General features: G+C 36.0%; 1 protein-coding gene and 1 pseudogene across 4 annotated transcripts in view; one reads left to right on the top strand and one right to left on the bottom strand.

The window, feature by feature from the left end:
• Window positions 1-5,079: 5,079 nt before the first annotated feature.
• Window positions 5,080-19,313, top strand: part of TP53BP1 (tumor protein p53 binding protein 1) — a 125,678-nt gene continuing 111,444 nt past the window's right edge. For 2 of the 4 annotated variants that reach the window (XM_074289425.1, XM_074289423.1), the window contains exons 1-9: window positions 5,101-5,255; window positions 5,853-6,037; window positions 6,280-6,373; window positions 6,571-6,646; window positions 8,527-8,624; window positions 9,403-9,564; window positions 10,205-10,283; window positions 13,742-13,908; window positions 18,659-18,782. In XM_074289425.1, coding sequence (XP_074145526.1) covers window positions 5,249-5,255; window positions 5,853-6,037; window positions 6,280-6,373; window positions 6,571-6,646; window positions 8,527-8,624; window positions 9,403-9,564; window positions 10,205-10,283; window positions 13,742-13,908; window positions 18,659-18,782 — 992 coding nt within the window. In that variant the 5' untranslated portion in view covers window positions 5,101-5,248. Of the gene's footprint in view, window positions 5,256-5,586; window positions 5,606-5,852; window positions 6,038-6,279; window positions 6,374-6,570; window positions 6,647-8,526; window positions 8,625-9,402; window positions 9,565-10,204; window positions 10,284-13,741; window positions 13,909-18,658; window positions 18,783-19,313 lie in introns of those variants that run through there. The other 2 variants (XM_074289426.1, XM_074289424.1) reach the window with 2 other exon arrangements.
• Window positions 16,909-18,001, bottom strand: LOC141555481 (26S proteasome regulatory subunit 10B pseudogene; annotated as a pseudogene).

Below are 19,313 nucleotides of genomic sequence, written 5' to 3'. Positions count from 1 at the left end.
TTTATATCAATTTAGAAATGGCAATAATTAGTTATTGTCTTTACTTTTATCCATTTATTAGTGAAAAGGTAATTTAAATTGGCAGGGTTGGAGCTGTTGTAATTGAACACAGTGTTATCTCATCTTTATCCTTTTTCTCATTGTGTTAGGTTTTCTTTTTGTCCTTTTAACTGGTGATCTGGAGGCACATGGACAGTTAATTCTAAAAAAATTTCTAACTTCTGTAATATCTTAAGATTTAGAAAACACATTATCTCAGAACAGAGGTGGATAGTATTTCCCCTCCCCCCATTTTATAGATGAGGAAATGGAGGCTCAGGGATAGGCAATGATTTATTCATTATTATATGCTACTAAGTGGTTGAGTCTGACTCATAAAGCTTTACTCTATACAATGCTTTCTCAGGCTTGATATTTCATCTATAATTCCTGCCTAATTATATCTAATAAATTTCATTTTTTGGTTATTTCTAGTGTTTTTTCTTATTTTGAAGAAAGTATAATAATATAGAGGCACAAATTTTATTTTTTAAATAAATCTGTGTTTATTTTTATATGCATTTGTAAATAAATCTGATTCCCCCTTACGCTTCCCTCTCCAATCAAATAAAATTCTTATTATAAACCTTAATAGGCCAGCAAAATAATTTCCCACATTGCTCATGCCAGAAAAATCTATTCTTTTCTTCTACATTTTAGGTATTTCACCTCTCTGATAAGGAGGTGAAGAGCATATTTCATCTTTTGTCCTCTTGACTCATGGTTTATTTTTTACCAATTGGAATTTTAAAGTCTTTCAACATTGTTTTTCTCTGTAATGCTATGTAATTTGTTCTATTGCTACTTTGCTTTGCATCATTTCATAGAGGTCTTCTTTTTGAAACTATCCATTTTCCATTTCTTATTAAATAGTAAAATTATATGCATATAAAATAATTTGTTTTACCTTTCCCTAACTTGAAGACACCCCCTTAGTTTCCAATTTTGGGCTATTAAAAAAAGTTGCTATAAGTTATAGTTGTAGTTGTTTTTTCTTCTTTCTTTGATGTCTTTGGGAGTATAGTATGTTCAGTTTAATCATTTTTTGGCCATAATTCCAAATTGCTTTCCAAGGTGGTTAGGTCAACTCATAGATCCACAAAAAGTTTACTAAGAAGGCATAAAGCTTCTAAGTAATCTACAAAACTTTAATTTCTGGGTCTCAGTGAAAGTATGACATTGATGAATTGATCAAGGTTAGAATATAGGATCTCAGAAGAAAAGTTAGAATTTTCTCAGATGACTTCAGAGAAATTTGAGGAGAGACAATAATAACATTCAAATATTGAAGAGTTAAAGAATTACTGCACATAACATGGAATAGTGCTGGGCACATAATGGACACTTAATAAGTACTTATTGACTAGATGAATAAAATTATGAATTTGCAGAGGTGATTGAAACTATTAGAAGCATTATCACCCAGTTTGAGAATTTATTTAGGTTATTTAAGATCCTCATTAAGACTACTGTGAGGAACAAAGTGAGCCTAGGAAAGATTTAATTGAGATCAAAGGAAAATTCTTGACAATGAGGTATGTCAAACTTTAAAATGAATTTAAGCCCATGAAATAATGGAATATTCTTTTCTGTAAATCTTTAGAGACAGGATAATTTTATTTATCTGACATAAGTAAAACCTTATCTGAATGTACTTTGATTGACTAGATGATCCCCACAATGGTCCCTATAACTTTAAGGGTCAGTAAGAATATTTTTCTCACAATGGCCTCTTTATAATCTACAATGGAGACAAATACTTTGTCTCAGAGTATTTTCTAACTCAAGCTATTTAGATAATTTTAGTGATTGTTGATGGAATATAATTGCATATAATCTAACAAAGCATTTCATATTTTTTCTAGTTTTTCTAGCTATAATATTTAGCAATGGGAAAAATTCTGTCTATTGTCTTTATCTGACGAACAAAGTCTTAGGAATAGGCAGTGAAAAGTATTAAGAAAAGAGTTAGCATCCCATCTCCTCTTCATTCACTTGGCCATCCCTCTAAACAAGCCATCATCACCTATTGTGTGGACTATTTCAATAGCTTTTTCCTTAGTCTCCTTGGCTCAAATCTTTCTTTTCCCCAATTCATACTCCATGTTCTTGACAAAGTGACACCACATTTCTTTCTTTCACAATAAACTTCAGTGTCTTCCTATTATCTTGATAGAACTCCTTTGTTTCATTTATAATTTGGCTCAAGCATGCTTATGATGACACATTATTCCTCTTAATTTAGAACTTCAGCTCTGGGAAATTGCTGTCCCAGTTGATGAGTGACTCACTTATAGTGGTTGACTTACTTGGGCCTCTACACTTGAGTCAGGTTCTAGTCATGCTTCATTTCATTCCTCTGCTATCTTTTCTCTAGTAGCCTTGCTGGATCATGTCTACTCCCTTCCCACCCCGTCCCCATTTTAATAACCAAATCAACTCTTATTGCTTCTCACATGTCATTATATTACATTGTGGCTTTGTGCACTGCCCTCATAACTTTCTAAATCAAAATATTACTTTCTGACCCTCTCTCCCCTATGGATATTGTCTTCCCCATTAGAATATAAGCTCCGCAAAGTAAAGGTTTAATAAATGCTCATTCATTCATTCTACACTGCAGACAAGCAGGAATGCTTATTGTTCCTTGTATATGGCATCTATCTCACTAATTCCCTTTGCTTCTTAGAATTCCTAGGTTTCTTCACAGCTTAATTGAAAAGCCACCTCCTACAAGAGATTTTTTTTCTTCAGATCTCTCCAGTGGAAAGTGGCTTCCTCTGTTCTCCAACAATGAAATTATCTTGGGGAGAAAAGAAGGGAGGATGACAGTAGGGGAAAAAGGAAAAGGAAAAAGAATATGGATGAAAAGGACATGGTTTGTTAACTTGCTTTGATAAGTCTCTCAACCAATTATCTTGAATTCTTTTTTTTAATACCATGTGAACCATACCCATATTTCATTAGGAGGTGCCCCTAAGGTGCTTCTAAACAAAGGGTTATACTGTATAAGGCCAGCAGATTGACTGGGGAACTCATCAAATTGTTCAGGGACTTATTTGACTGAGCAATCTCCCTACCCATCATACCACACCCACACCCCTCTCTATCTTCAGCTTCTCACAAAAACACAATAACAATTTTTACCAAGCTGTAGACTTTTAGTATTGCCCTTTCTTCTTAGGGCTCTAGCTTGTGTGTAAATTTTCTCAGCTGCCATACCTCCCTCAGCATCCTGGCACCATAATTGACACTAGGAGGGGCAGCCTTTCCCCTCTTCTTAACAGAATCCCCACAAAGCATAAAATGTGGATAATGATCCTGTATTTGTCTTCTAGGTTAGTGCAGAGAGGCTTGTCCCCAGAAGGTTGGCCACCAGGTGATTTTTTTTTTGTTGCCATAGCAACTCAGGAAGTACTCTCTATTAAGGTGTGTGTGAGTGAGTTGTGTTAGAGGTGGTGGGGTTACATTCCGCACCAGTGGATGGAATACTCACATCAATGAAATCACAGATCTTTTGAAGCATTGTTGTTATTGTCTAGAGAAGGGTGGTTCCTGACCAGGGTATGCTTGAGAACAAAAGTCAATTGCCTGTATTTTCTTCAGCTTGTAAGGAAAAACTATTATTTCTCCTAATCAATAACTTTAGGAAACTCATACCAAATATCTTAGGATTGACTTGAGTTTTGCATCTTTAGCACTTTTGTTTGATCTGACGTTGATTAGTGGGTCTCATTGCATGAAGAAAGGAGTAATTTGAAAGTCAATGATATCTATTGATAGGAATAGAAATGAAAACTGCTAGAAATATATGCTTAATTACTTCCAGATCATTAGTTAATTATTAAATTATATGCATTTGAAGGTCGTTGGATTACATTCTGATGCATTCCTTTACATTTTTGCTCCTGGCAAAATATTCTAGAAGATAACAACTTAGATATGATAGAGAGGATTGGTTGGCAGGTTGTGCAAACTCAGCTTAACTCATGTTTTCAATTAATAAGGTTCATATAGAATGAATATGGTATTTACCAGATAGGGCCCCATTTTTGCAGGGCTATGTCTACATATTTTTGAGCCAGTGTCAGGAATGTAATACTTATCATTCATATGTTGTCATAAAAATAATGTTAATTCTAGCTGACATCAATGTATTGCTTTAGTTTTACAGAGTCCTTTGCATCTATTTTCTCATTTGAATCCCATAACAGTCCCTTGGGGAAGGTAGTACAGGTAGCAGTTCCATTTTACAGATGAGGAAGCTGGTTTTGAGATTGCTCACTGTCATAAATATTTCCTATCTTGTCAAAATTTCCACTCGTCTTCTGCAAGATTTGCATCTCATTCTTTGTCTTTAATACAAAAGGAAGCCTATTGGTGTTCAGACCTCACAAAGGGAGATCGGCATAGCGTGTTGGGAATTATAGACTACAGTTCCGGTCCTGTGAAAGACAGGGTGGCAGAGGAGGAGAAGGCTTGAGGTTTGCAAGCAGGGTCAGGTTAGAGAAATGTAACCTCAGGGGGCTCGAATATTCTAAAGAGGCCCCTGAGGGGAGAGACGACTGTGATTTGAAGACCCCGGTAGGAGTCTGGACTTCGGAAAAAGCCAACAAAGCCCTCTTTCTTTTCAGTCTTTCTACCTTCCCAGGGCATTGGCCATTTACATTCTGCTTACTGGGTCCTATTAAAAAGGTAACCCTTTTGACAATCCTCTGGGGGCTTTCAAAGGAGAGGGAGGAAACAGGGAAGAGGGTCTTCTCTTTAGGAAAAGATAAAAGCAGCTCCTGCTGGAGGCAGGGGAATAGATTGCATGACCTCTCAAGGTCCCTTCAGTTCAAGGATTCTCTGTCATTTTCTGGAAAAACTAGAGGGGGGAAAGGGCCAGGGGAAACCTCCATGCTGCCATGGTAACACGCCGCTGTCTTCCCTCTTCTTGCGCGGGGGCGGGGCCTTGGGAGGCAGTCGGTTTATTAGTGGCGGTGTGTGCTGAGTGACAGTTACTTCCAACCAATGGGGGATTCTTGTAGTGTGACGCGCGACGGGAAGAGGGGCTGGTTGTGGCGGCGGCGGCGGCGGTAGCTGCGGCGGCGGCGGCATTCTCAGTAGCGGCGGCATTAGCGACAGCAGCGGCGACTGCTTGCTGGGAGACTGAGCCGCGCGCGGCCTGAGCAGCGTGCTGAGACCGTCGCGGCCATCTCCCGCCGGGATGCCCGGTACTGGCTGGAGGGGAGGAGGAAAGAGAGAGAGGGAGAGAGGCTGCCGACGGAGACGGGGAGGGGAGTGGAGACAGACCGGGACGATGGCTGGCCGAAGGGGGCGGGGTGGCAAGCATGGCGGCCGTGACGGCGAAAGGGCTGGAAGGACCTGGGGAAGGGGTGCGGGCGGCGGGGTGGTCGCGGGGAGGGGGCGGGGCGGCAGAGGAAGGGGCTATGGAGGAGGAGGGAGGGGAGGGGCCTGCAGAGAGAAGCTAGTCGCCCCTGTAGAGGGGCGCTGTCGAGGGGCCTCGGGGGAGGCGGGGTCGGCGCTGGCGGCGAGAGAAGAGAAGAGGGGTCTCCTCTGGAAGGTGAAGGGAGAGGAGTGTCGAGGGAAGGCTTATCGGGCGGGCCAAGGGGCGGGAGATGTGAGGTTCGGGAGGAGGGGGCCTGTGGCTCTGGGGAAAATGCCATTTCCACACCGGAGGAAGGCGGGCGGGCGGGCTCTGCTCCAGAGGGGTTTTTGTCCTTCCCTGGCCTCCCCGAGTCTCCTACCCCGGGAGGAGTTAGACGATCGGTCACGCACCTCTCAATCCTGCGCCCTCCTGTTCATTCTAGGGGAACAGATGGACCCTCCTGAGAGTCAGGTGGATTCAGATTTCTCTCAGCAAGGGACACCTTGCCTGATCATCGAAGACTCCCAGCTTGAAAGCCAGGCTCAGGAAGATGATTCTGGTTCTCACTTTAGCATGTTATCCAGACACCTTCCCAATCTGCAGAGCCACAAAGAGAGCTCTGGGCCGGTGAGTTGAAATTCCCTGGTTGAGAACAATTGGGTAGGATTTTTTTTTTTTCTTTCTTTCTTTTTCTATTTTTCCCCCCTTTTTTCTTTCCTTTTGATTAGCCAGAATGCACGAGTACATTGGATATCTCTAGCTTTGCATAGGATCTAGGAAATGAGGGACTTGTATGTTGGTCAACAGTCTCCTCCTAGTCTATTGTTGGAACCGGGAGGTGGAGATGCTGAAATCTATTTGTTTTTTAGGATATTGTGGCAGATGCTGCACAAACAGCTGGAAAAGAAAAAGGAGATAGCAACAATGAGTTTGTGGAACACTTGAAAGAAAACAAGTCTGCAGGTGAGGGAGTTCTATTCTGTTGGATTTTTATGAATCTGGTTGCTGCTAGATGAATTAAAAATTAGAATGATATGCTTGTGTATTACTGTAGCTATCTTAGCTATTCTTGTTGGAGTTTGAATTTGCTTAGGTTTGTGGGTAAGTGCCACTTGTACTAAAGCCCAGTTATTTTTCTTTCCCTTCTCTATCATCCATAGATGATTCTTCTTTGGACACAGGAAATACCAGAAGTCAGATCATTGAACTTTTACCTCAACCCAGTAGGGAAAGCAGGTACATTGATGTTTGATATTTATTTCACTTCAGTTTCTAAATGATTCTTCTCTTATTTTGATTTTTTCTTTATACCTCCAGTGCATATAGGTAGGCATTTAATAAAAACGCTTGTTGAATTATTTTCTTACTAAGCCCAGAAACAAAGAAATTTACTTAGTGACCTTTTAGACTTTTATGAATTGAATAGGGAAATTATAGTTGTATTTGCAGTATCAGTAAGATGAATTGTCTCTTGTAGAGCTGGTAACCATTCATGTCTACACTGTTTAAAGTCTGACCAGACTTAACTATTCATATGAAATGAAACACATTCTCCCAATTCTTAGATTACTTTTTTTCACATACTCAGATGTATGCCTGGGTTTAGGTAGAGTTTGTTCTAGAAGTGTGGTAAAGCCTCTAAAAAAAAGCCAATGTTGGTTTTTTGTTTTATTTTTCTGAGATCCTGACCATAAAATCAGAGGACTTGGGTTAAGACCCATCTCTGGTACAAATAAGTTATATGACCCTAAATAATTCTTTGACCTCTCAATACTCTAGGTGACTCTCTGAATTTCAGAATATAAATTTCACAAAAGATAGCAGCTTATATTGGTAGAAGGATTTTCTCATTTAAGAACTTAATTAAGATCACAGGTCTAGTCATTTATATATCCATTTTCAAAAATGACATTTCCAAAGGTCTGTTTATGTAATAGTCCAACAGAAATTAAGAGAGGCTTAATCAGGATCTGGATGAAAGTAGACTTTTCCCAGTGGATTTTAATAAAAATAGTTTTATTCTATTTCTTTACTACTTTACTTTTTTAGCTTCATGATAACATCCATTTTACCATTACTAGGACATTCATAAATGTGGAAAGATTTTGGGAAATTTTATGATGGTATAAAAGCAATTAAAAATCATATTTGAAAATTTTAAGGAGCTTCATGAGGAAATGTGGAATTGGAATTGTTTTACTTTATCTATATGTCTAAAAAATCTGAATTAGTAACTCCTTTTATGGTTCATCCTTCCCATCTCTTCCTATTTAATCTTTTAACAGTCTTTTTTTTTTTTTTTTTTTTTGAGGCTGGGGTTAAGTGACTTGCCCAGGGTCACACAGCTAGGAAGTGTTAAGTGTCTGAGATCAAATTTGAACTCGGGTCCTCCTGAATTCAAGGCTGGTGCTCTATCCACTGCGCCACCTAGCTGCCCCAACAGTCTTTTTCATAGTTAAAGTCTGCTTGCAAATGTTTTTATTTTTCCACTTGAATTTTAATTTTCTTAATTTTTTTTATTCAAAGTTTTATTGCCCCAGAATTTTTTAGATATGTTTTTCTTCTTTGCCTTTGTGAAACTACTTAGTTGGCTTTTTTTTTTTTCCCCCCTGTTGGGTAGATTATGTCAGCTCTCCAAATTTATATTACTCTTTTTGACACAGAAAGTTATAACTTTGTCATTCGAATTACTACACAGGTATTCTGGTTCTATATTGGATTCATTCTAGAATATGGTACTAAAAAATAATCCCCATGAGTTTTCTCCTGTTTCATAGATTGACTTTTTCACTACATCTGTGCTTATACATGCCTTCTTTGTATAATTTTCACAATCTAAGATTTTTATTTAGATTGTTCATACTGATTCTCATTCTTCTTTCATAGTTATTCCAATGAAACATTAACTATTGTATCTGTATAGTATCTTTGTTGATTCTATACAGCATTTTTTTTTTTTTTTGAGTATTGCTTTCTGTAGAAGGTATTGAAGGGGAATTTTTTTTTTTCCAATTTGTGTAATAGATATTGGTGAGTAGAGAGACTGAAGTCAAAGAATACTTTGTCTAGAGTTTATTTTTTCATATCTTGTGTCACTTTATTGTTTATTTCATCAGCATCCTTGGAATAACAGTAATAGCTGATATTACTGCAGAGGAAGATGAGAAGGAAGAAGATGCTACAGACTGTACTACACATTCAGTTGGTGCTGAAGGTAATCCTCTGAATTCTTCAGGATAATGGATTAAGTTCTTACATGAGCTTCATAATTTTCTCCCTTTGATTAGATTAGATTTCTCATCAAATATCTTGTTAGCTTTAGATTGGGAGAAATGATCAAGAAATTTACTTGATCTATATGCTAGATCAAGAAATTTACTTGTCTATATGATAGTCCATCTAATATTGCATTTAGGAATTAGAAGCTCTTTGCATTGTTAATTCATTCTTTTTCAGTTCTTATTTTCTTTTTGAAAATTTTCTGGAGGATGTGCTTTGTAAGATATCTGTTGCTAGGAGTTGGGTGAGCAGAGGGATGATTGGTTAGAGCATAGTTTCTTAAACTTTTCCCAGGTGGGACCCTTTTTCTCCTTAGAAATTTTTATTTGACCCTAGGCATATAAGTATATAAAATAGGTATAAAAATCAAACACTTGCTGATAATAAATTATAATTTTTGAATCTTCACATTTAATTACCCGTATGGAGTCTTGAATCATAGTTTAAGAAGCTTTGGTTTAGGGTGTTAAAAAGTGGATTTTTTCACTAAGAAAGTCTTGTCTTAATTTTTTTAACATAAGATAGTCTTTCTTTTCTTTTCTAGTTTACTTTTACGATGTTTTTATTTCTGTTATTTTGATGAGTTGAGGAAGGAGGGATGGGTTGTCATCTGAAAAAACTTTGATAGTTCTCTTTCTACATAATATAGCCATTTGTGAATGCATGATAACTTGGGTTGATGTGTAATTTTGGGGGGTGATTTGGTCCTATAGACACTGGTTCATCACAGTTGGGCTTTGGGGCCCTGGAACTCTCACAGAGCCAAGATGTTGAGGAACAAACTGTGCCATATGAAGAAGACAAAGAGCAACAGTTACAGCCAGTAACCAAGGAGTCTAGTCTTCTCAATCCTTCTAATGTAGATGCAAATATAGGTATGTAGTAAGTTCCCTGGGGCTTGGCATATTTATAAATTAGTTGTTCTTTTCTTTCATAGTTATTATTCTTTCTATGTTTGCCCTTTTAAATAAATTTTATTTCTTCCCCAAGGTGAGATTCAGCTTATTGCTAGAATCATGTAGTAAAGTAATAGTAAGCACTGGAGCAGTAATCTTTTTACAAATTGAATCCTGTTGAATTAGTATATATACTAATATATATTATATTAATATATATATATTAATATATACTATAAATTAGTAGTTCTATTATTGGAATGCAGTCATATACTACCTAACATTGTTAATTGGTGCCCTAAAAAATTTTTATTAGGTGAAATAACAATACTAGGGGTGGTTAATTCCATAGGAACAGTACTATAAATATTATGCTATTATGCATCGATAATTAGCTGAATAATCTTATAGCAGGATTTATCATTGTCATAGTAGGATTATTGTATAGTGAATGGACATTGGTTAGAACAAGCCTTTATGGTATTTATTATGCCCATGCACATTTTGAATTAGAATGCTTTCTAGGAAAATCTTTGTGTTTTCTTTTTTATTTTTTCTGGCACATTGGGCATCTCCTTTCTTTTTTTTCCCCCAACAATATAAATTCATTTACTCCCAGAAATTGAAGAGGATAAAAATGAAGCTCAGTCCATTGAAGATATACAAGGGGCAGTCCAACAAGATACAGAGTCTGAGAGGTAAAAAGAACTTTTTTTCTAAAAGGTTTTTAGTTTTATTTGACAGGGTTTATAGTAATTTCATTTCACCAAGGGGAAAAAAAAGTTAACAATTTGAAAGTTTTTTCATACTTTTATTATCTCAAAGCTACAAGAAGCACTTTTTGATATTCACAGCATTGCCATTGTCCCTCACTTCCTATCTTTTAGCATATAACAAGGCTATTTCATTTTTGCATGCAAAACAAGGACCCAGAAACAAAGAATCTCTTAAGTTGCTGTAATTTTTAAAAAAAACTCCCTCTATTTTATCATACATTATCAGAATATCAAGCCATTTTTAGTGTATACTGACAACATTTGGCTTTTAGGGTTGACATTAGACTTTTAGCCACACTAACTGTGCTATTCCTAGCATGACTTGGTGTTCTATGTCTACAACTTCTTTCCATCATGACTGTTGCCTCATATAGGCAGCTTTATATTTTGAAAGATTTACAGTACTCTGGTATATTATGAAGCATTGGGCCTTTGCTGCATATGACAGCAAGCCTTTTCTATACCTCAAGAGACTCACTCCCAGTTATGTTTTGATTCTCAGCTTCCCTTTAGACTGACAGTTTCTGGGCAGACACTACAAGGATGTATGCACTTTCTGAGATCTGTGGTAAATTTTGGACTCTGGTCTTGGCTAGGTAAGATTAGAGTTAGGAAATGTTACATACCCTGTCTGCCGTCATTGTTGGGATTGTAATATCTATACTTTTGGCCAGTAGTAGCTTGATTGTGCCTAAAAATAGTATGAATAATAATAGTTGGAAAAATGGGCCTTTAAAAACTTGCATTTTCTGAGAAAGATAGAGGGAGGAGAAAGAGGGAGAGAGAGACAATGTGTGAGCATGTGAGTACTCAGAAACTTGTAAGAACTTGAACCAAGAAAAAGCTGCTTTTTGTAGAGAAAGCTTTTGGAATAATGGGATTTTCTTTGGATGGTAGTCATAAGTATATGTTCTAATGAGTTCTGTTGTAGGTTAGTTTGGGACTAAAGAGTTTGGAAACTGGCAAGATTTTGTGGCCACAACATAAAGGAGGCAGTGCAGTAAGTTATGAAGAAAGTGGAAGAGAACCTTCTTTAGGAGAACTTTGGGCATATGTGTGTGATAGGTAAGATGGGAAGAAACAACAGAAGGTAGTATGAAATAGGAAAGAGGAGCCAGAGATTACCTTAGTAGCAGTATTTTATTTAAAAAGTAAATTTTTATTGATATTTTCTGTTTCTAACATCATCATATATCCCATCATCCAATGTATCCTTTTCCTTCCAGAGAGTCAACCTATAGCTTATCGATAACATTGAAAAAGTTTGAAAACAACTGTGGACCTCCCATTTTCATTAAGGGATGCTTTGGCCATATCTTTTCATGTGTCTTCGTTTGAGTCCTGTTTTGATCTTTATAATTTAGATACACAGTTTTTTGTTTTGTGTGTGAGTGTGTGCATGTGAGAGATCTATCTATTTACATTGTTGCAGTTACAGTGTGCATTTTTTTTTTTTTTTGCTTTGCTTACTTCACTCTGCATTGGTTCGTTTAGATCTTTCCATGTTTCTCTGTGTACTTCGTATCACACATCATTTTTTAAAGCATAATTATATGCTTTAAAAAGCCACATTTTGTTTAACCCCAATGAATATCTAACTTTGTTTCAAATTCTTAGCTATCACAAAAAGTGATGAATAGCAGCATTTATAACAGAAACTCACTTCTGGACTTAAGTAGAAGTTAGTTATATGGTTTATTCTGAAGATAAAAAAATAAAAACAAGACAATTCTTGCTTTCAGTAACCTTATTGGAGGAAGAATTCATCTTGGAAAGAGATAAGGAAAGCCAAGGTAATTTGAGGAAGGAGAGAACACTGAAATTAGAGGGGATTATGAAAGATTTTGCATAAGAAGTAGCACTTGAGATGAACCTTGGAGGAAGATAAGGATTTTAAGAGGCATAGGTGAAGATGGAGGGTATTTCAGGTATTGTGATCCCTTGAGAATGTGTGGAGATGGAAGATTAGGATATCAGTTTTAGGAAAGAGCTAATAGGCCAGTTTTGTAGGAACACAGCTTCTGTAAAAGGGGAGTAGAGTAAAGTTATTCTGGAAAGATAGTTTGGGATATTGTGGAAGATTATAAATACCAAGCTAAAGAGTATTTATCCTAGAGCCAATAAGAACCCCCTAAAGTTTTTTGACCACGAAGTAGCATGATCAGAAAAACCTTACCTTATTGTAGCAGCTATCTGTTTAGGAGATGGGTTAAAGAAGAGAGAAACTAGAAACAGAGGAACTAATTGGATCTTTAGGTGGTGATTGAAATATTTGGCATTGGGTGATGAGGACTTTTAAATTGGGGTGTCTACATAGGTAGAAAATTGATAGATGAAAGAGATTTTGTGGAGGTAGGCTCAATGAGGCTTGGCAATTGACTGATTATATGTTGAGGGAGAGGGAGAAATTTACAATTGGGAAACTGGGTTAACTGAAACAATAGTGATACCCTTAAAAGAAACAGGGAATTTTAGAGAAATAGACGGCTTTAAGGAGAAAAAAATGGTAATTTCAGTTTTGGATATGTTGAGTTAGAGATGCCATTGGAATGCTAAACCAGATGGGATATGTAGCAAGCTGGAGTATAGAAAATAAAGATTTTTGCGTTATGAGTTAACTCTATATAGATAATGATTGAATTCATGAGAGCAGAAGAGATCTCTTTCAAAAGTTAGTCAGAGAAGAGAAAAGGGCCCAGGATACTTCTGGGATCACAATTCTAAAGTATCACTGGATTATAGATCTGGAATATTAGTCCCATCTGTTTAATAACAAATGGTAAGTGATAGTTTCTTCCAGACAAAACCACACATGAAATGTGACAGCAGCCAGTAAAGCTGAACAGAGATTTCCTACTTAAACTGTTCTATAAGACATTGTATGAAATGTGTTGAAACTTGGTCCAAGTGGATGATGTAGGCTTTCTCCAGATGAACTGTTGCCCTTTATAGAAGTACTTTTTGTACTATCATCTTTGTGTACACTAGTAGTTAAGAAACAGTTTGGTGAAATGGATAAAATCCTTGGCGTCAGGAAAAACTGGATTCAAGTCCTGTTTCAGATTCATACAGCCTGTAGTACTCTGGGCAGGTCATTTAACTCTCAGGATCTTAGTCTCTCTAAGACTATTAGTTGTCAAAACAATTGCCCATTTGTATTGGTAGAGGGAATTTCTGCTGTTTTCCAGTGAAGATCCCTTTTCTAGTGAAATCCCAGAACCAGGCAAAGACTAGTAAATATAGCTTTAAGAGGAGCTTTACTTCCTATAGGGAATATTATTATTTATATGTCCAAGATTAAAATTTTTTTACTTAATCTTTTTAATAAGAGATTGAAATATTTGGATTTAAAAATTATTTTATTGATCTGAATTTTGCAGGTCAGAGAATATGCCTTCTATTTCACAAGTACCTCTTACCTATATGGAAGCCAAAATCCAACTTTCAGCCCAGGAACTGCTAGAAGGTGAATTGCAAGTTCAGAAATCCCTTGAATCTGAGATTTTGTCAACCCAGGAAGACATGTTTGAGCAGAGTAGTAGAACAGGTATGTGAAGTACTTTTCTCTTCTTTTTGAGGCAGAGGAGGGGAATGCTAGGTTTGGAGTCCTGAAAACCTGACATCAACTCCTTACTGACATATAATAGCTATATGAACCTGGGTAAGTCAGTTACCCTCCATCTTGTCTGAAGACTCCCTAATATCTTTCTTATTACTTAAGTCACTGATGAGTTGTTGGGGGAGGGATTTCCTATGTTGAAAGTTGGTCATGAAGACAAAATCACAGATCCTTTTGTGTATTTACATACATTCTCCTCAAGATACAAACTTACTTCTGTGCTCATACTACAGCTTTTTTCATTGGATATACTAATTCAAGATGGGAGAAACACTGGTTTTAAAGGAGATAGAATGGAAATATTTGTGATAGAGGCTTTGATTCAAGAAAAATCATTCTGAAAGAAAATGTTTTCAGGGCAACCAGATGGTTTAATGAATAGAGCACCAGCCTTGAAGTCAGGAAGACCTGAGTTCAAATTCAGCTTCAGATACATGATACTTCCTAGCTGTGTGACTTTGGGCAAGTCACTTAGTCCCAATTGCCTCCACAAGACAAAAAAAGAAAAGAAAAAAAAATTTAGCTAAATATCAAGGACTTTCTAGATTATTATTGCTATTAATTTTTGAGGTTTTTGATATATTGTATATCTTTATATACTGTGATATCTATATGGAGTGTACATGTGTGTATATAGGCACTTATTTAGGGGCAAGCTACATTGAAGGAAATTGAGGTTTAAGTTTTAAGAAAGTGTCAGAATTGAGATTGTCAGTAACTGCAAAGTATTTGTTGCTTGAATACTGAATCCCATAGTGGTTGACTCAGTGAATCATTGCTTTCATCTCTATGACTTCAGTGATCTGAGATGAAATAAAAAGAAAGTTTCTGATTATACAAAGACTACTTTTTATGGGTCCTTATACTTAAATATGAAGCAGTAGGCACTTGAGAATCTGGTTTGTTAGCCACGATAGTGCAATCAGCCTCTTTTGAATAAATATGTTCTGGAAGATACGACTGATGTCTAGTTCTAAATCCCAATAGCTGTACATCTTAGCTAAAACCTTGTCAAGAGTGAACTGAATTTAATGCCTTTGCTAGCTCTCTTAAAAATTCAGGATGGTGGTTTTTTGTGCACTTTTTAGTTTCCAAAGTTTCTAATATCATTTCATGTTTCACATCCTTCCCTGTACTGACTTAACAAAAGGGGAAGGAAAAGGCTGCAGTTCTTTTTGTAGACATCTGCCAAAGCTTTGTAGGTTAGTGTTCCAGCAGATTTTCAAGTCTGAAAGAGAAAAGATCATAGAATCCTAACTTCAGAGGGGGGAGGGATCTTTGAATTTAACCATTTTATTTTATAAATGAAACTGAAGCTTGAAACACCATTTAATGATTTGACCCCAGGTCCTTTGACTCCAAATTCATGGTTTCCAAATGAGAGTAGATTGTTTTGTCCCCCAGTTATTGAGTTTGCAGCTTGTTTTTGTATGCAAAATATTTATTTTGACTCTTCAGTATCAGTTTCTGTAATTCTTTCAGGAATTCTCTTGCAGTTCCTTAGGTTCTCAACTTCAAGTTTGGCAAACCTTTTAAAATATGATTTGAGGTGGTTATATAAGGGTCTTCATATGCTTGCCAATTGAAAATTCTATTTTGATGTTTAGGCAAAGTGGCTTAGTTACTCTGAAGGCAAATAATTTAGGGTAATGTAGCAATTTAAAAATGCTTTGTAGTTCTTTAATTTATCTTTGCAAAAGCCTTATGATGTAATTAAGTGGCAAATGTTGGTCTCTTCCTTCCTGAAATATTGAAGCATAATGGGTCAATTTCATACAGTGATAGTGATTTAGTGCTAGATGATTAGGTATATATACTGCATTGCTTTTAATTTATGTTTACTACTAATAAAGGGCTCACACGCAGCCCTTTTCATAGTGGCTAGAAACTGGAAATTAAATGGATGCCCATCAATTGGAGAATGGCTGGATAAATTGTGGTATATGAATGTTATGGCATATTATTGTTCTATAAGAAATGACCAGCAGGATGAATACAGAGAGGCTTGGAGAGACTTACGTGAACTGATGCTAAGTGAAATGAGCAGAATCAGGAGATCATTATACACTTCAACAACAATACTACATGATGATCAATTCTGATGGATGTGGGTCTCTTCAACAATGAGAGGATCCAAATCAGTTCCAATTGATCTGTAAGGAACAGAACCAGCTACACCCAGAGAAAGAACACTGAGAAATGAGTGTGGACCACAACATAACATTTCTACTCTTTCTGTTATTGTTTGCTTGCATTTTTGTTTTTTTCTTTTTAGGTTATTTTTATCTTCTTTCAAAATCCGATTTTTCTCGTGCAACAAGATAACTGTATAAATATGTATACATATATTGTGTTTAATGTATATTTTAACATATCTAACATGTATGAGACTACCTGCCATCTAGGGGAGGGGAGGTGGAGGGAAAGAGGGGAAAAGTTGAAGCAGAAATTTTTACAAGGGTCAATGTTGAAAAATTACCCATGCGTGTATTTTGTATATAAAAAGCTATAATTAAAAAAAAAAAAGAATGAACAGAAAAAAAAGCAAAGGACTCACACCTGGAATATTATAATGCTTCAAATTTTCTTATCTATAATAGGAACTAAGTATGCTTCTAACCTAAGGGTAGTTTTGTTTTTGGAGAGTGTTTGTGTAGCTGCTTTTAATATGTTGTGTCACTTTGTATGAACAACAGAAGAAACCAGGACCAAAGGTAGAAATTTTTCTATCTTTTCCATAAGCCTAGACCCTGAGTATATGATTCTTTGTCAAAAGAGCTTTATTAATATATGTATATTTTTAGCATCATGCCCAGTCTTGTGTTATATTGGGATTTCAATGTTTATAATTTAGTTTTTTAAAAAAATTTTCCTCAACTTTATTTTTGTATATGCTAATTTATCTTAAGAAATATAACTTAGACAGTTTTACTCTAGTCTAGATTCCAACCTCTTAGAATCATCCATTTTTCTTATTGCTTTCACAAAAACTTCCTATACTACAAAATTATGATCAACATGAATTGTAAACATAACTTCTTCAATACAGATATTTCTCAGATCTTCTCCATTAAAGCCACCTGAGAGCTTTTGTGATAGGACCTGCATGAATTTTCAGTATGTCTAATCTTGCTTGTTCATTTCATAAACCATTATATATTTTTCTATTTAATCTTCCTTGGGCACAACAAAACAAGATCCAATGCGTCTGGTCTGTTTATAGCCAGGATCATTTTTACTGTGTGTAAAGTACCAAATCCATCTGTCTGATTTAATAAAGTCCATTAGAGTTCTCTGAATTTCTCTATTAGCTGAAGTATCCTCAGAAAAACGATAACCACCAATAGCATCTATTTCATCCATGAAAATGATGCGTGGTTGATGATCCCTAGCATAACTGAACCTTTCTCTGATCAAACAAGCACTTTCACCAATGTATTTGTATGTGATAAAACTGGATACAACCTTTAAATAAATTGCAGTCCAACTGATAGCAATGGCTCTTGCCAAGAGTGTTTTTCCTGTTCCTGATGGTCCATACAATAAATTATCTTTTGGATGTGTTATTCCTATATGCTGAAATAACTCAGGTTCTATAAGTGGTAATTCTATTATCTTTCTTAATTCTTTGATTTGTTAACATAACCCTCTAAGAATAAGTAACATTTACAGGATCCTTATAAGACATGATGTAAATGGATCAACTTCTCTTGACAAGTATCTTGTGATAGTATAGTCATATCCAGAGCAACTCTTGTGCGTGATTTTAGTTTAATTTTGTTCTGATAACCATCAACCCACAATATATTTTGGTCCATTTGTTGCTTTAACAATGAATTTTTCTTCTATCAATTGTTTAAGCACTTCACCCACAATCTGCACTTTGTAAGACCTTCAGATCATTTTTAGACTTTTGTATTGCAACTGTTCTCTTAATTCTGAGAGATTCATTGATCTCCTTGTACTCAAGCAGCTTTTTATGATAGTCCTGAAGAGCCTTATCTCTTGGGTCCTCCATAATGAGAAGCTATAATTTGGCTTTTTAAAAAATACTTAATTTTTTTAAAAAGAATTTTGAGTTTTAAATTCTTTCTTTTCCTGTTACTCTCCTCCCCATTCATTGAGAACATTGAGAAGGTAAACAATATGATAGCAACTATATATGTTAAATCATGCAAAACATTTCTGTATTAGCATATTGTACCAAAAAAAGGCATAGAAAATGAAGAAGAAAACTATACTTCAATTTGCACTCAGTTCATCAGTTCTTTATCTTGAGGTGGATAGCATTTTTCATCATAAGTCCTTTAGAATTTTCTTGGATCACTGTTTTGATTAATGAAGCTAAGTCTTTAATAGGCAATCATCGTCATGGTTACCACATACAATGTTGCAGTTATTGTGTACAAGTTATTACCTGGTGCTGCTCACTTCACTCTGTATCAGTTCATGTATATCTTCTCATGTATTTTTTGAAACCATACCGTTGTCATTTCTTCTCTTGTGATAGTATTCTTATCACAGTCGTGATATGCTTTAGGTATTAAAATAATTCTTGTCCTGAGGAACATAAACTCAGAAATCAGAAATACTGTTTTTTTAGAGTATGAAGAGTAGTCTTCTGAGACTTCAGTCTGTCCGAGAAACTTAACTAGGTTTCTTTCCTTTTCCTGCCTAGCTCCTGATAATTGCTCTGCTCCAAGTGTGGAAGATGGGTATTCTTTGGCTTCCACACCAGCTACCACACTGAAACTTCTGCATTTCTCTGGACAGGGTTCTCTTGTGCAGGAGAGTACCACAACGTAAGTAGTAGGAAATTTGTCTTGATGAAGAAGCATATATGTGAAGGTTGATGATGAGATGATGATAGTTAACATTCTTTTACAAATTTAAAAAGATTTAAGGTCTGCATTCTTATCTAAGGGTTTTGCTGGTGTTTATATGAATCCCAAAATTACACCTTCTGAAAAAAGATGGTACTCCCCATTATTTGGAGAAAGTCATATATCCAAAGTAGACATTTTCTTTTTCTGTATTGTTTAATAAGCACAGGCTTATTCTTTACTCCATAGCACAGGCTGAACAAGTGATCATGATATAAGTGATGGTGAATGGAAATCTTTTATTCATTTTCACCCTCATAATAGTTTAGAGATGAAGAAGAGTATTTGTAAACATCCACAAGGTTTTTCAATTCTTTGAAAAAGATTTCATGTCAGTAGACATTTTAGTAGTAGTTTTTATGCTTTTCAGGTCTAGTGTCTTTATGTCTAGGTCATTTACTCGTCTTTTGCTTGCATTCTTCTTTGTTTATTATGCTTTCTGAAATGTTT

Source organism: Sminthopsis crassicaudata, chromosome 2 (assembly GCF_048593235.1).
Source record: "Sminthopsis crassicaudata isolate SCR6 chromosome 2, ASM4859323v1, whole genome shotgun sequence".
NCBI classification, from domain to species: domain Eukaryota; kingdom Metazoa; phylum Chordata; class Mammalia; order Dasyuromorphia; family Dasyuridae; genus Sminthopsis; species Sminthopsis crassicaudata.
Note: the sequence above shows the minus strand (reverse complement) of the source record. Positions and strands in the feature narration are given on the sequence as shown.